The following is a 16,108-nucleotide window of genomic DNA, read 5'->3' as shown; positions in this document are numbered from 1 at the left end:
ATCTCTAAAAGCCTGTCACCCAGCATTGTGTGGTATAAACTCTCTTTTATTGTAATAACAATCACTTTGTGCTTTAAAGGAGGTTATATATAAAGTATAATATTCCAAGGTGTTTTCTAAATGTAGTGAAATTTCTTTTAAATATTATTATTCTAACAACACATTAGGAGACTCTCGAAGCTACTATTATTAACTCAGTCAAAAATAAAAATCTCCACCAACTGTCAATGATATTCTATTCATTAGTCCTTTATTCTTCATTAGTCTTGTATTGTATTCCCTTTATACTGGTTTTTGTTGAAATTACTTATTTCCGAGCTGCAGTTAAAGTTCTTTTCAGCTCTAAAATGGTACATCTTTTCAGCTACTGCACCATTCACAGCTTAATGTTCTATCAAGTTACGTGGATGATTTACTTTTTCTTTTATAAGATCAGTATTTTACTCAAAGTCCATGGAGAAGTTTAAGTTACAATTATGGAAGTAGGGAATAACAAACAGATTGCATTGTTAGATATTTTCATCAAAGAAAACCCCAAAAGAAGACTTGTAACATAAGGAATACCAAATACTTAAAAACACCTTAAAAAAAAAAAGAAATGAGTCATAAACCCTTAATGGATGATACTATGTACTTAAATATATAAACTTAATTCTAAAACTCCACAATGGAAGTGTGCTGGAATGTCTTGGAGCATATAGCATGGAACAAATAAATTTGCATGTCTTCTTGTTCTTCTCATATTATTTAATATTTTTATACCATATCTTTTTGTGAAAGGCAAAGTCATAGAGTGTTGAAACTTGCACATAGGTTCCCCTTGGTCTAAGGAAGAACTCTATTAAATTTGGGGTCAATAAGTTTTCTTCTCTTCTCATATTCTTATTCTTGAAGGAAAAGTCCTTCAATCTTAAAACTTGGTTCATAGGTTCCTCTTTATGTGAGGAAGAACTCTGTTGGATTTGGTTTTAATAGGAGTTCCTCCTCTTCATCACATATTCTTGAAACTTGTTGAATTTAAGATCAGTGGATATTCTTCTTCTCCTCATATTTATATTGCTTTTTTTTGTTTGAACAAAAAGTTCTAATCTTGAAAAATGATACAAAGGTTCCTCCTGTTATGTTCAAGAACTATCAGGTATTTTCATACTCCTTTGCCACATTAGTCTTGGTTAATTTATTATACTTCCTTAACTTGTGTTGCAGATTCTGTTCTTTTCCAGTGGTCCAATTGTTAATATATTATATCTTTAATTATTATATAAAAGAGTTTCTTAACACATCATTGTTAATTCCTTTTTATATACTAAATTATTTCATCCCCATTGCTTGAATTAATTTATATTTTTCAGTCTTCTACCATTATTAATTTCTTATACAGTAAATAAGAAAAGACAAAGTGCAATTTTATAAAAGTTTATTTTAATCTGGTATTTGATTTATTATGTTGCTTGTTTAATTATTGTTGATCTATAAATATAATTTCCTTCATAAATAATTGCAAGGCATTGAAATTCCATCCATTCTTAGACATTTCCTTTTATGTAATGTTGATCTATTCATTTCCTTGTTTTATATACATTTAAATCTTAACATGTTTAGCATACAGGATTTAGGACAATAGTAGATAAGTTAAACTGTTATCTAAATCTGTAAGTACAGATTAGAACATAAATTATAAATGTAAAAGATTAGAACAAAAATTAGTATTTTTCCTTTATCAACAATTAAAAATATTTACATAAATAAAATTTAAGGAAATAAAACAAATGATTATAACAGAATTACATGTAGAAAAAATGATTGTAAATGTTTACTTGATGATTTAAGGGTTAAAAATAGAAATATTTTGAGAAAATAAAATGATAACAATAAATCTTTCAATAGATTGTTTCTTAGTAACATATTTCACTTATAAGCAGTAATTAAAACCATTCCGACTATATTTAAATGAGAACTTTCACTTTCAACTGACATTTTTATTTTTATTGTGGAAGTAAGTAACATTGGAATCTTACCTTTTTTGTACCTTGCTCTGAGTACAGCAAGTAAACCCATTCTGTACATCACATGGTGCAGTTCAGTAGCCCTACGATGTAATAAAGACATTTATTAACTATTTTCTTTCATAATTATTCAATTTAACCACTTACTTTGTTCTAAAACCTGCTGTCCCATATTGCAAAAAGGAGTCCTTTTTCTTGGGATACATTTCTCTGGCGAATGCATATACAGTTCTGTAACTATTATTATTTGACATGTTGAATAACTGGGACACAATATGTAGTACTTTATCACACAAAATATAAATAATTAATTTAAAATTATCTTAAATCAAAATTGTACCGTCCCCACCACCTTTGGAGTTAGATGAGTAATAGAATAAACTGTCAAATTCAGATGGTTTAGAACTTAGAACTTAAGTAGAGTTGTAAGAATTTAATATCTGGAACAACCGCTATTTTGAGGCGACTAAGCGTTTTGCGTATAACACCGGTTTTGGTGTAATCTCTTAAAAATTAATCATCCCTTTCGGTTTATTTTTAATTATTATAGAGATATTAATAATAAAATTGAGATTATTCCTTTATGTAATAAACTAAACATAAATAGTTTAAAGATTAATTTATTATGAGTATAAATAAATCCAATTTATTCGTTTATGTTTTTTAATTGGAATTATTTATTATTTTAAATTTAAAGTGCCACCGTAAAAAAAAGGTCATATTATTTTTAAATTGCCATCTCTACCCAATATGTCACAATTCACGTCCCTTTACTATAAAAGGTAAATAGTCACAAAGTTTAAAAAATTTTAGTTTTGAGTAGTATCAAATTTGGGGAAAAACGTGTAAAAGTAGACTTTATTAACTTAATATCAATTTTTATGTTGCTGTAAAGATAACTAAATTGTATAAAACAAATTAAAAGTATTAGAATTAGAATTTTAATAGCTGTATATACATTGCAAATATTCCAAGATTTTCTTCTTATATAATGACAGTTAGACAGATTGTATACAAAGAAGCACTTTTGGCTATTCAACCATATAATTACATTTATTTCTTTATGTGCATAACAAAACAGAACTTTTATTTGTTATTGTTGTTATTGTAGTAATTCGTATGATATTTATTAGGAACATTGTTGCCTCTTTATATAGTATTCATATTCATTTTAAGTGGTAAGTTGGTTCTTACGTTCTTGTGTTTTAATATCTTATATTAAAATGTAAGGTGCACCTGCTCCATATTAAGATATTTATTAAGAAGTTTAGCGTTATGATATTATGATAGCGTTCTTGTACCAAAAATAATTTCTATAAGAGCTTTTATTAAATATACCTATTGCAGTGTTAAGTACATTCATAGCTTAGGTACATTGTGATATTCTCATTGTTATCCATTTATTTTTTTTATTGTAGAAGCAGAACCCTAACAATGACTCTCTCCAACCAATGCCAGAATCCTTCACCAGATAATAACTTGTCTGATATATTAACTGCAGGAAAAATTAATAATATGGAATCTGAAACTAGTGTCACTAGGAAGTTATTGCCTCTTGCAGCTTTCTTTATGGCTTTTACTACTGTCATGACAGTGCTGATTGTTTATATGGATAATACTGGTAAATAAATTAAATAACAAAAGGATACTTCCTGTACTATAGTTAAATTTTCTGTGACTTCTATTCAATTGGGATTTTAACATCAAGTTACCTTTTGTATTGGGATGTAAAAGTAAATTATTCATAAACACTTGAATTTTACTTATGCACTCTAATATCACTAAAATTCATTTATTTTAAGATTGTGACAATAATTAAACCAAACCTAGAGGCTCAATAAATTAAATGATATAAATAAAATATTTGTGAGAATTTGAAAAAATGTGTCCAACCAAGAACCTGAAAAAAAAAGTATAAAAGTAATTTTTAATTATCATTTACTAAATTTGTTCTGTATAGAGACAGCTCAGAATAACACATTCATACCTTAATGCCATAAAACTGCATATTCTTTGTTTAATTTATGAAGATTACACTATTTTCTATTAGTATTATATGAAGAATTAATGCTCAAAAAAAGTCACTATCAAAAAAGAATTCATACCTATTGACTAATAATAAGGGGAGTAGTCTTTTTCATAATAAAAGACTAAGCCATTTTTTTGAGCATCCTTCTTTATAAGTAGGTGTAAAAAGAGCTAAATCACATGTTTCTAATGTTTTGTTATTTACCTTAAAAACTGTAGACATATAATACAAGATAGACTGACTGTTGTAATACAGTGGCATTCCCCCAGTGTGATGAGGAACCTGACACAAAGCAGTCCCTGCATCTTTGTCTAATGTTGTCTAATGGGCCAGATCAACCACTTGACCTTCTCATTGGTCATTTAGATAAAGTGGTCGATAAACCTGGCAAATTACAAAGAGATGAAGGGACTGCTTTGCATCAGTTTTCTCTGTCGCACTGGGGGAACAGACTTATATTACAACGATCAGACTATCTTGTATTATATGTGTATGTTAAAAAACATAGGGCAACCTAACCTGTATTTTAAATTATCTATAATTTTGTTAATAGCTAAGAAACTACATTTTTCAACTATTGTTTAGGGATTAGACACTTAGGAAATCTGAAATGAATAAACTTACACCCCTGTAAAGGTGGTGTTATGGCAGTGTCCTGAAAACAAGAAAGTTTGAATACTTTGAACACATCATTAGAGGACCTAAGTATGTAATTTTGCAAAACATAATCTAGGGAAAAATAAAAGGCAAACAAAGTCAACACAGGAGAAGAACATCCTGGCTTAAGAACTTGTGAGATTGGTTTGGACTTACAACAATTGGACTGTGTAGAACAGCAGAAGTGTTTCATATGTACTTGTAGTTTTCTTTTAATCACTTGATTAAAGAAGCAGGTCTCACATGTTGATTTTTGTTTTTTAACATTATAAACACTAAAGTACCACTAATCTAATATTGGCTCCATGCATGACGTGATAATAAATAGTTAAACAAAAGTTTCTTCTATTTGTTTTTATTGGCAACAGGAAACAATTGTTGGTTTGTTCATGAATATTAGGAAAAAAATCAAAGATAAATAAAAAATGTTTTCATCTTCTTCAGGATTAACTATTTCATTGATAGTTTCAAATTAAAAAAAGTATCAAATGACTACATACACAATTCCAAACAACAGTACTTAAATAAAAATAAAATATTGCAAATTTCCAAAGGATACGAGAATCACTTATAAAATGAGAAGATGTGAAAATATTAATAGCAATCAATACCCAGAGCCAAACAAATGGTTTATAATCCTGATTCACTATTTTTTACATCAATATAAAAATTGTGCTGAAAAAGATGTCCAATGTTTTCATATGTCCCCTATTCAAAGTGTGATAGTTTTGCCTGATCATGCACAGAGTGAATAATCAATATCATCTTAGGTTGTTGTTTCGTAAATGAATTGTTAACTTTATTATTTCTGTAGATATTCCTAGTACTAAGGTTTTTATTGGTTAGAAGATTTTATTTTCATTATAAGGTATTCTTGTTCTCTTAAGACCATTTTCATGTTATTTGATGTCCTTGTAGAGTTAAAATATTTTGACATGTAAACTTTAGAAAACACTTATATTGGAGTGTTTAACAAAATCTTTGAAAAAATTGTATCTAACTATCTAATACCAAATTTAAAACCTTTGGTGAGATTATCTACTAGTTTATGAATATTTTGTGGGAGATCGATTGGAGGAGAAAAGTCAGGTATATTCTTTGTACAGTATGTAATAAACTTTCATCTCTGGGAGTGTAAGGCTCACTTTTACATTGGATTGCAAGTTTTCTATCAAACCTTCATCAAATTGTCAACATAAAGCGAACTTCCTCAAAGCCTGTTAATGCAACCTCAGGTTCATCAGGGATGAAGTCACCTCTCAACATTCCTATTTTATTGACATCAACAAATGTGTCTTAAATGGCAAGTTTGTACCATATTATGGTGATGATTTTGGACCCTTCAGGAAACTTGATAATATTCAAAATTACTACATCAGGATTTAAAAATTTTAACATTGATGTTGAAAAAACAAAATATTCATAAATATCGACAAGTACTGTTATATGAGCTTTTTAAGAATTATATCACCTATAACCTTTCATTATACAATTGATAATGACATTATCAATCCTGTTACTACTATAAAAGATTTAGGAGTAACTGTTAACAAATCTCTGAGGTATAATCCTCATATAGACTACTTTTGTAATATGGCTCTATAACTCTTAGGTTTTATTAATAGATCTCTAAAAGACTTTTCCTCTTTCTATTTTGGAATATGCATCCATTATATGGATACCTCATTCTGATAAATATATTGCCAGAATAGAAATAATTCAAAGAACATTTTTAAGAATTATTACCTATAACATGAAAATTCCTTATAACGAAATTAATTATACACTTTTACAAAACCTTTTAAATCTCTCACTCGTCAAAGATAGAAAAACTTATTTAGATGTGTGCTTTCTATATAAACTCAGTAATACCTTAGTTGATTGTCCCATGATTTTAAATTCTTTAGATTTTCTAGTCAATAAAAGAGTAAAAAATAGTATCTATGTAACCACTGGGATTTTCCCCTTTTACTTAGTAAAATATAGCTTAGATACATTATAAATTAAATCTCATCAAACTCCATATTACCAGCTTTCCAACATTCGGCTATCCGCATAATTTGTATTGAATAAAGTGTCTAAAGTGTATAGATTTATTGTGCACTTAATCAGTTTAAATCAAAACTATGTCTGTAATAACAAATAAGCTGCTACTCATCCCTTCTAACACTGATATTTTTGTAATTGTAATAATTGTAACTGCACATTTTTTTACTTATGTACTTATATATAGTCTGTACATTCACCCCTGTCTGTGGCAACTTTTTTCCATGCTCTAACTCCAATAGATTTTAAATCATCCTGTAGGTTATCTTGATATCTAAGTCTCAGTCTTTTGGCTCGTTGTCCCATCGGCCCTCTTCTGTCAAAACTTTTTTGACTGTTGCACCTTCCTCTTGCCTGCTTACATGCCCTATCCATCTAAGGCGTGCTACCGTAATGAATTTTACAACGTCAGGTTCCTCAAAACTTCTGTACAACTCAAAGTTGTAACGCCTGTGCCAAACAAACCTTGCTCTTTTATTCCTCCATATATTCCTCCTTTTCGTTTCTTCGCTGATGTTGTTATTTTTAGTCAACAACGAACCTAGGTATATTATGAAGGTGTGCACACCTTCCAGGTCGAAATCATCAATTATTATTGTTCTAGGTTTATGGTTGTTTGACCTAGTACAATACATGTATGTGTTCTTTTGGGCATCTTATATTTAGTCCCATTCTTAGTGCATAAGCTTTTAATGACTGGAATGCTTCGGTCAGAAACTCTGTGGCCCTAGCTATGATGTTGATGTCATCTGCATCTATCTGACAACTATTACAGATTTGTAGAAGATAGTGGCATTCATATTAATCAGGAACTCTCGAATTACTTTTTTTCAGAGCAAGGGTAAATAAGAGACACGATGGTCCATCGCCCTGTCTTAGTTCATTTTTGCAATGGAAAGGTCTTGAAAAATCATTCTGGATTCTGACCATGCTCACAGTGTATGTGGGGTTCAGTTAGTAGAACAAGATGAAGCAGTATTTGGAATTTCACCATAGCCAAGAGAGGTTTATATCTATTAACTGAGTCATATGCAGCTTTTAAATCCACAAATATGTAGTGGTTATCGACGCCAAACTCTAGGGTCTTTTAAAGAATCTGTCTTACTGTAAAGATTTGGTCTGTTGTTGATTTATTGGGTCGGACTGATACTACTAACCGCACTGATATCCTCCCACTATTTGTTCGACTTAGATGAGCATTCTTTTGTACAATACGTTGGAGAGTACTTTATAACCTTTTACTTTTATAAGGTACAGTGGCGCACTCAGGGGGGGGTTTGGGGGTTAAACCCCCCCCCCCCCAGGGCCCTATTTCGACACTGTTACTCACACGTTTTAAGGGCTAAAAATGGAGGTAGCATCATAAGAAAAATTTGGGTGACCAACCAAACCCCCCCCCCCCCAGAGGCAAATTCTCGGTGAGCTACTGATAAGGTAGTGGTCAGAATCTATATTAGCACCTCTAAATGCTCTTACGTCCAATACGTCAGAGAAATGTTTAACTTATGTTTAACCATGTGACCAAAGAACTGTAGAATTCGCTACTGACATTTTGTAGACACCCTTTTTTAAATGTCAATAATGAAATAGTTTGTCCGATGAGCTGTCCAATAAATTCCAATACCGATCCTATAAATAGCGCAGATATTCTTGGAATGTAATCTTTGAGCGAGAGAAAGGTAAAGAGATGGTATCGGGAGCAGTTACGAAACTTTAGGAAGAAAGAAAGTCCACCGCTTCGAAACCCCGAAAAAAATGTAGCATTACAAAATACCGGTCACGAGAAAGGCTAACCTCCTTGAAATAACCACTTATACTGACTTTCACAAGTTGAACAATGATTTCTTTTATATTGTTATACCTTAAAAAAATTGTATTTTTGTTATGATTATAATTAAATATATAAATAAATTCCAAAGTAAAACTATTTTTTGTAGCAATAAAACATTACCAATTCAGAGTAAATATGAGTCAAGATTATGACTTGCTGGGAGTATCCCAAGATGATCCACAACTTATAATGTATATCAGAGCAGTTCATCTGACACCAGCTATTGAACCAAATCACAAACCATTGAAGTCTGAAGATGAAATATCAGAAGATACAGCATATGTTATTAAATTATTAAAAAATAAGGTAGGTTGGGTTCCTAAATATATTTAACTGGTATCAAAAATGTGTTAAATTACATTTTTCTGTCTAATTTTTAAACAATTAATACTTTGTATTTATAGGTATTCAAAATTTTGTTACAAATGGTTCAAGAACAAGATTCTTCTTCTTTTTATTTATACATGACTCTGTTTTTCAATGTGCCTCCAGTAAGTTGTCATTCCATCGTTTTCGTGGTCTACCTACCGATCGTCTCCCCATTAGGGAACCGTCTCTTGCCGTCTTTACTACTCTATTTGTTGTCATTCGGCTTATATGATCGTTCCATGCTACTCTTCTATTTCTTACCCAGTCCTTGATGTTCTCCACCTTGCATCTATGTTGTATATCTGTACTTCTAGATCTGTCCCATCTCAGTATTTTACCATCAGTTTTTCTGTTTTCATCTCTGCTGTTTCTAACATCCTTTTTGTCCTCTCTGTGTCAGATCGTGTTTCTGCCGCGTATGTCATTATTGGTCTGATGACTGTTTTGTAAATTCTGCCTTTCATTTCTTTCCCGATATTTTTATTTCTATATATTATTTCATTCAGGCAACCTGCGGCTCTGTTTGTTCTATTCACTTGATCTTCTACTTCTGTTTAGAGCTTTCCGTAGCTAGATAATGTGATGACTACATATTTAAATTCTATCACATTTTTATAGGTATAAAAATTCACAAGGTAACCTATAAAATTAATAATTTTCAAAATATTTACACTTTCATTGTGAAAAATGGTAAGATTTAAAGCGCTGTGGATTAGTTTTTGAAAGTAATAACAATGTACATGGCATGTCAAAGTTTTTCTAATCTAGTGTTATTTTTAAATAATTTAATATTTTTGACATATAGCCATATAATATACAGGGTGATCACTATTTTCAAATACAAAATTTTTTCATTTTTTTTTTAAATGGAACTCCCTGTATATTAGTATTGTATTTTATAGAAAATATTAATTTTCTTTTGATATTAGGTTGTGTATACCTAGCGTGTTTCGTGAGAGGAACTATAGTTTTTACGTTTTTACAGATTTTTATTAATAAATTTATATATAACAAACTAATGTACCAATATATAACAAACAAAAATTATAACCTAATTTTATAAACTTAACCTAACATAAATCAAAATACTTATAAAAGATTAAATAAAACATATTCTAGTAAAAATTAGTTACAAAATAATATTTACCTACATTTATAAATTCATTATTAACTATGCTAATACATGTTCAAAATGATAATCATTATTTTCAAGACACGGTCGTATAGAGTTAGTTCAAAATGATAATCATTATTTTCAATACACGGTCGTATAGGGTTAACCTTTGGCTGATAACGTTATGTCTCTCGCACCGACTGATTCAAATTTTCGCGGTTTAAGCGCTGCTAATTTTTATTTCAATCTGTACCTCACAGTACCTTTCGAACGTGCCACTGCCTCGTGCCTGTAAGCCTGTATCTATTCTATATTCAGTTGTAGTTTAGCAAGTGGACAGCGTGTATCGTTTAATAAGAATTTTGAATATTATACACGATTCGGTCCCACAAACCGACGTTATAGTTGCCGTTACATATTGAGGTAAGACGAATTTGTTTGATTTTTTGTTTGCGGTACTGATTTATATTATATTTTAGGGCATACGTTTATAATGAATTACGAGAGGGAACAAGAATGGCTGTTGCGGCTTCATGGGGAAGTTTTAAATGATTCAGAGGTAGAACCAGATGATGATGTTTGATAGACGACCATATTATAGAAACTATTGAGGATATAGACTCGGAAGAGGAGTTTCAACATCAACAAAACTTACTTATTCTTGAAGAAACCCCTTGTACCTCAAGAATACCCTGCCTTATCGGTAAAGATGGAACTACCAGGTGGCGAAAATATCCTGCATCAGCACGGAATGTTGGAACACGCGCTGAAAATATTTTCACACATTTACCTGAACCTAAGGGAGATATAAGGTATACAAATAAAGCTTCAGAATGCTTCTTTTCTCCAAACATATTGGAAAAAATTGTTACTTACACCAACAAATTTATAGAGAAATGCAAGCCTATGACGTTTCACAAAATCGTTCTTTTAGACCGGAATAAAAATATATGCCTTAGTTGACGCTAAAATGTTTTACACTGCAAATTTGGAAGTGTACATAGGGAAACAGCCTGCCGGACCATTGCAACGGAATACTTCGAATTTAGCATTAGTGCCTCGTCTTTGTTCACCTATCTTGGGATCAAATAGAAATGTCACGCTTGACAACTTTTTTACCAGCTTACCTCTGACGGAGATACTAAAGCAACACCGTCTTACTACAGTTGGGACATTACGTCAAAATAAACGTGAGATACCTCCTCAAATGTTACTAGAAAGACCAGAAAAATCCATTATGTTTGCTTTTAGAGATAAGTGTACGCTCGTTTCATATTCTCCAAAACGAAAAAGAAATATCCTGTTAGTATCGACTATACATTACGATGATACTGTTGACGAGGAAACTGGCAAACCTGAAATAATCATGGACTATCTTAACAAAACAAAAGGCGTTGTCGACGTTGTTGACAAAATGTGCGAAGCCTACAATTGCGCTCGTGCAACTCGTCGTTGGCCAATGGTCATTTTTTATAGTGCCATGACCGTTGCTGGAATAAATAGTTACATCATTTACACCTCGAATACCCAAACAAAAATCGATAGAAGAAAATTCTTAGAAAATTTAGGATTTCAGTTCCTTAGCCCACATATTCGTCGACGAACACAACAGCAAAACATTCCCAGGATAATCCGTTTACGTCTTTCTGAAATATGTGGTATAGAAACTGAGAATATTACTCCCCAGAATCAAACTCATGGACGATGTACGTACTGCAGCACTACAAAAAATCGAAGAACAAGATATTCTTGTGCAAACTGTAAAAACTATTTGTGTCTAGTCTAGTCTAACATCTGACGGGATTATGTAGGCATTGTTTTGAAAATTATAGTGCCCAAAATTTGAAATAGTTTCAATAATCTGTGTAAATTTTGAGAGTAAAATTTTATTTTCCCTGTTTATTAACATACAAGTAACTGATTTATGTTTTAGTGGAACATGAATTTATTTTTTTTTTGTTATAATTATTTTGATTTTATTAAAAGCCTGTTCATAAAAATAACACTTTTTTTTAATATCCCCTTAAAATTATGAAAATAACAAAAAAATTATAAATTTCATATATTTGTATAGAGAATAATATACAGAATTATATTATTACAAATATTTATCACCTACAGCTAAATTTCTATTTTTTTTTAATTGTAGAAAAAGTCGGTTTGTTAGACTGACGTTATCAAAAATTTTAAAATTTTTCACTTTATCTGCGTAAGGTTAATAAAAGACTGTCGACCGTCTTATAGCATTTTAGATCCAATGTTGGCAAAGGCATTTTGTATACAAATTTTCATATTATTCAGTGTTGTGGGTTCGTCGTTGTATACTATATTCTTGATTTACTCCCTGAGAAATAGTCCGGTGGAGTTAGTCCTGGAGATATTGGGGGCCATTCCACAGTAGCACCATATCATAGTTATTATTTAGCACACGTCTAACATTTTTTGTACGATGCGGTGGTGCTCCGTCATGTGGAAACAACATGTTTCGACTAAGATATTCCCAAGGAAACATCTTCAACAAGTAAGGTAACTCGTCTGTTAAAAACCTACGATACTCATTGCCAGTGACCGTTTGGTCGAAGAAGTAAGATTCAATAACGTATGCTCCAACAATGCCTCCCCAAACATTCAACTACCACCTGTTCTATGATGTGACTCGAAATAGGTGAAGATTTTCATCGGAGTAATAATGACAATTATGTCTATTGAAATGATATTTATTTATGTCTATTTAATTTATAATGTCTTTATCAAAAGGTCCCTATTTTAATTTATTGAAAAGCACGATAATTTATATCAACAATTTATTTGATTAATAATTACATAATTTATGTATCCGAACGGTACAATTAAATTCGCGACCGCGAGTTTTCAGACTTAACTGTCCCTCCATATAAAAATGTTTTATTTTTATACATAAATCGCCGTTATCTCGAAAAGTCCAAAACATTCTTGAGTAGACGGCGAAACGGTAAAGGCAAACTGGATTTCCCGCATCGGTTCGATCTTTTTCTGGAAGGTCGTTCAGGTAAATAGACGCCTCTCGTAAAATCTAAAACATAAGCGTGTGAATAAAAACATGTTTACAGGTTAAAACTATGACTCATATTTTTACGTAACACTATTAACAAACCCATATTAACGAACGACAGAAAATAAAATATTTTTCAAACATTTTACATTTCGATATTTCTTCCGCATTCCCTCAAAAATTCATTCTTTTTTTAAAATCATTTTTATAAAACTCCTGATGCAACTGAATTTTAAAATTGGGTGAAATTTGTTTTTCTTTATAATTTTTCGAACTGTCGTTGCACTTTGCACTTAACTCTGTATTATTGCTCAATTGGCGCCTACTTATTTGTGGATTCTATATTACATATACTATAACTTAAAATCTATTTTCATTGGTTAAAACTCTTGCTGGTATTAATGCTTTTAAATACTGCACATTGCACGAAGGAACAAAGTGGTTTAAAAATTTTTTGATGGCGCTTATTGAAGGATGTTTTCTGTACGGATATCTCATTATACACTTTTGAAGCTAGTAAACAGTAAGGCATTCTCCCAATACAAATGTAATGTCAAATCAATTTTCAGTTGAAAAATTCGTATTTCAAATATAAAAATTTGTTACACAAAAAGGTAACTACAAAATATTACTAGCTTTTGTAACACAATTCATAGTATAATACTACTTATTTTATTAAATATTTTGACAGATACATTTCTATCGTTAATTTTTTTCAAAACATACTTTCTATGTTCTCAGAATTTAGGTATACATCATTATGGTGTCCCATAATTAATTGGACATTAGCTAATGGGTGATAGTTTACATCAAAATAAAGCGTTTGAGCTCAAATTGCTTAGGCAATATGTTGCTAGTTTTCGTTCTACGGGGTGATTCATTAATATTTTTTTATATTATTTTTAGGGATATATTGAAAACTATTCAACCGATTTAAGTGAAATTTGCTATCTTGCTATTATTTAGTATGCTTAATATGAAAATGATATTAGTTTTACCATTGACACTAGGTGGCGCCACGTACTATAACATTGGTTCATTAATGTGGCCATAATTTTTTTGTTCGCCATGTATAAACATTCTACGGAAAAAAACATGAAATATCATTCAATTCTACACAAAACAGGTATTCTTGTTTCAAATAAAAAAAGTACACCGTTTTCGAAATAAACGTATTTTGGTAATGATACGTATGTCTGTATTTAATTTTTCTCAAAACAAGCAGCTACCTAGGTATGCTGTGAACTTAATGGCAAAGTAAGTACGAATTTGTTTACTATTTGTTGTCAAAGTGCAGTGCGAGTCATTATTTGTCAAAGTGCTATTAAGTTTTTTTATAAACCACTTAAGATAAAGGTAAAATGCCACGTCATAGTGAATTTTCTAATGTAGAAATGCGCGATATGATCTGTTTGTATGCTCAGGAAAATTTTTGTTCTCGTAAAGCAGCTCAACACTATTTCGAACTTTATCCCAATAGAAGGTAACCAAACCATAAAACTATTAGATCATTTTTCAATAAGATTTTTCAATTTTTCAAGATCTTCAAAAAGATTTCATAACATCTGAAATATTGGACATTACGGCTCTCGACGCACAATTTCAACTTATTGATCTTATTATTGTCAAGTGCCGGATTGGTTACAAATATTTTTATATAGTTGTTGTTTATTTACCTGATAGGTTAAGTTTGGTAGACTTTGAATATTTTCTCGATTGCTTAAGGCAATTTGATTACTTAAATAATGACTGCATAGTACTAGGCGATTTCAATGTTTCAAGGTTTATAGATAATGATATGTCTGATTTCAAAACTTCTGTAGTTTTAAGTTTTGCGGGCTCTACTGGCCTTAGACAATTTAACAATGTTGTTAATCACTTGGGTAGACTGCTAGATTTGGTCTTATCGCATTTCAGTTGTGAAGTGAAGCATGATGACTCACCTTTGGTCTATGAAGACTCTCATCACCCAGCTCTTCTAATAACATTTACGGATATATTTGTAAAAGAGCCCAAATTTAGGTATGGTTTGGAGCAATTAACTTACAACTTTAAAAAATCAAATTTTCCTGCTTTATATCGAGTACTGTATGAAACCGATTGGAACTTTCTGGATACTTCTAATGACGTTAATGAAACTTTAAATAACTTTTATGATAAGATTTTTTCTGTGTTTAATAAGTATATTCTAGTTTACAAAAACTTTGGCCATAAATACCCACCCTGGTTCGATGCTGATATCATTCACAACATCAAATTAAAAGCATAGTTTAGAAAAAAGTTTAAACGATTCAAAAATCAGTGTGATTTGCTTGAGTTTCAACGGTTAAGACACCTTGTCAAATCAAAAATCAGTTGGCCTACAATGTATATGTCGAGAATATCCAAATTGCTTTATCCATCAACCCCAAGAAGTTTTGGTCGTACGTAAATTCGAAAAATAATAGTTCAAGAATTCCTGGTGTGATGAAATATAATGACATTAGTACCTCCGACCCACAAAATATTGTGAATATGTTTGTAGAATTTTTCAAGAGTGTTTTTCTGTCATCAGATATTAATTTCAAGGCTAACTCTTTCTCAATTAACGCAGATTACTTAAATTTTTATCCTATTTTAGAGTCTGAGATAATTTTGGCTAGTAAGAAATTGAAAGATAAAATGACGTGTGCACCTGATAATATTCCATCCTTTTTGGTTAAGGATTGCATAGGTGCCTTAACTGTGCCACTATTAAAAATTTTTAATTTGTCTTCTTAACAAGGAATATCCGAGTCTCTGGAAGGAGTCAAAAGTGTGCCCAATACACAAAACTGGTGAAAAGGGTCAGGTAGAAAACTACAGACCAATTTCCATTATTTGCAATCTATCGAAAGTCTTTGAAATAGTTTTGTATAATCGTATTTACTCACGCACTCGTAATCAGCTGTCTCAATATCAACATAGTTTTGTCTCCAACCGGTCCACTGTGACAAACTTATTAATGGTCACACTTAATTAACTTAACACTTAACTGGACAATTAT

General features: G+C 31.0%; 2 protein-coding genes across 3 annotated transcripts in view; one reads left to right on the top strand and one right to left on the bottom strand.

Moving 5' to 3' along the window:
* The window catches only part of nst (phosphoglucomutase 3-like protein nst), a 67,434-nt gene extending 65,052 nt beyond the window's left edge, over nt 1-2,382 (bottom strand). The window contains exons 1-2 of the mRNA XM_072526413.1: nt 2,154-2,382; nt 2,019-2,089 (exon numbers count right to left, since the gene is read on the bottom strand). Of these exons, the coding sequence (XP_072382514.1) occupies nt 2,019-2,089; nt 2,154-2,260 (178 nt within the window). The 5' untranslated portion in view covers nt 2,261-2,382. The remainder of the gene's footprint in view (nt 1-2,018; nt 2,090-2,153) is intronic.
* Nucleotides 2,383-2,996: 614 nt separating this feature from the next.
* S (EGF receptor activation regulator Star) overlaps nt 2,997-16,108 on the top strand; it is a 29,871-nt gene continuing 16,759 nt past the window's right edge. For both annotated transcript variants that reach the window (XM_072526412.1, XM_072526411.1), the window contains exons 1-3: nt 2,997-3,184; nt 3,425-3,627; nt 8,676-8,875. In XM_072526412.1, coding sequence (XP_072382513.1) covers nt 3,441-3,627; nt 8,676-8,875 — 387 coding nt within the window. In that variant the 5' untranslated portion in view covers nt 2,997-3,184; nt 3,425-3,440. The remainder of the gene's footprint in view (nt 3,185-3,424; nt 3,628-8,675; nt 8,876-16,108) is intronic.

Source organism: Diabrotica undecimpunctata, chromosome 3 (assembly GCF_040954645.1).
Source record: "Diabrotica undecimpunctata isolate CICGRU chromosome 3, icDiaUnde3, whole genome shotgun sequence".
NCBI lineage: Eukaryota > Metazoa > Arthropoda > Insecta > Coleoptera > Chrysomelidae > Diabrotica > Diabrotica undecimpunctata.
Note: the sequence above shows the minus strand (reverse complement) of the source record. Positions and strands in the feature narration are given on the sequence as shown.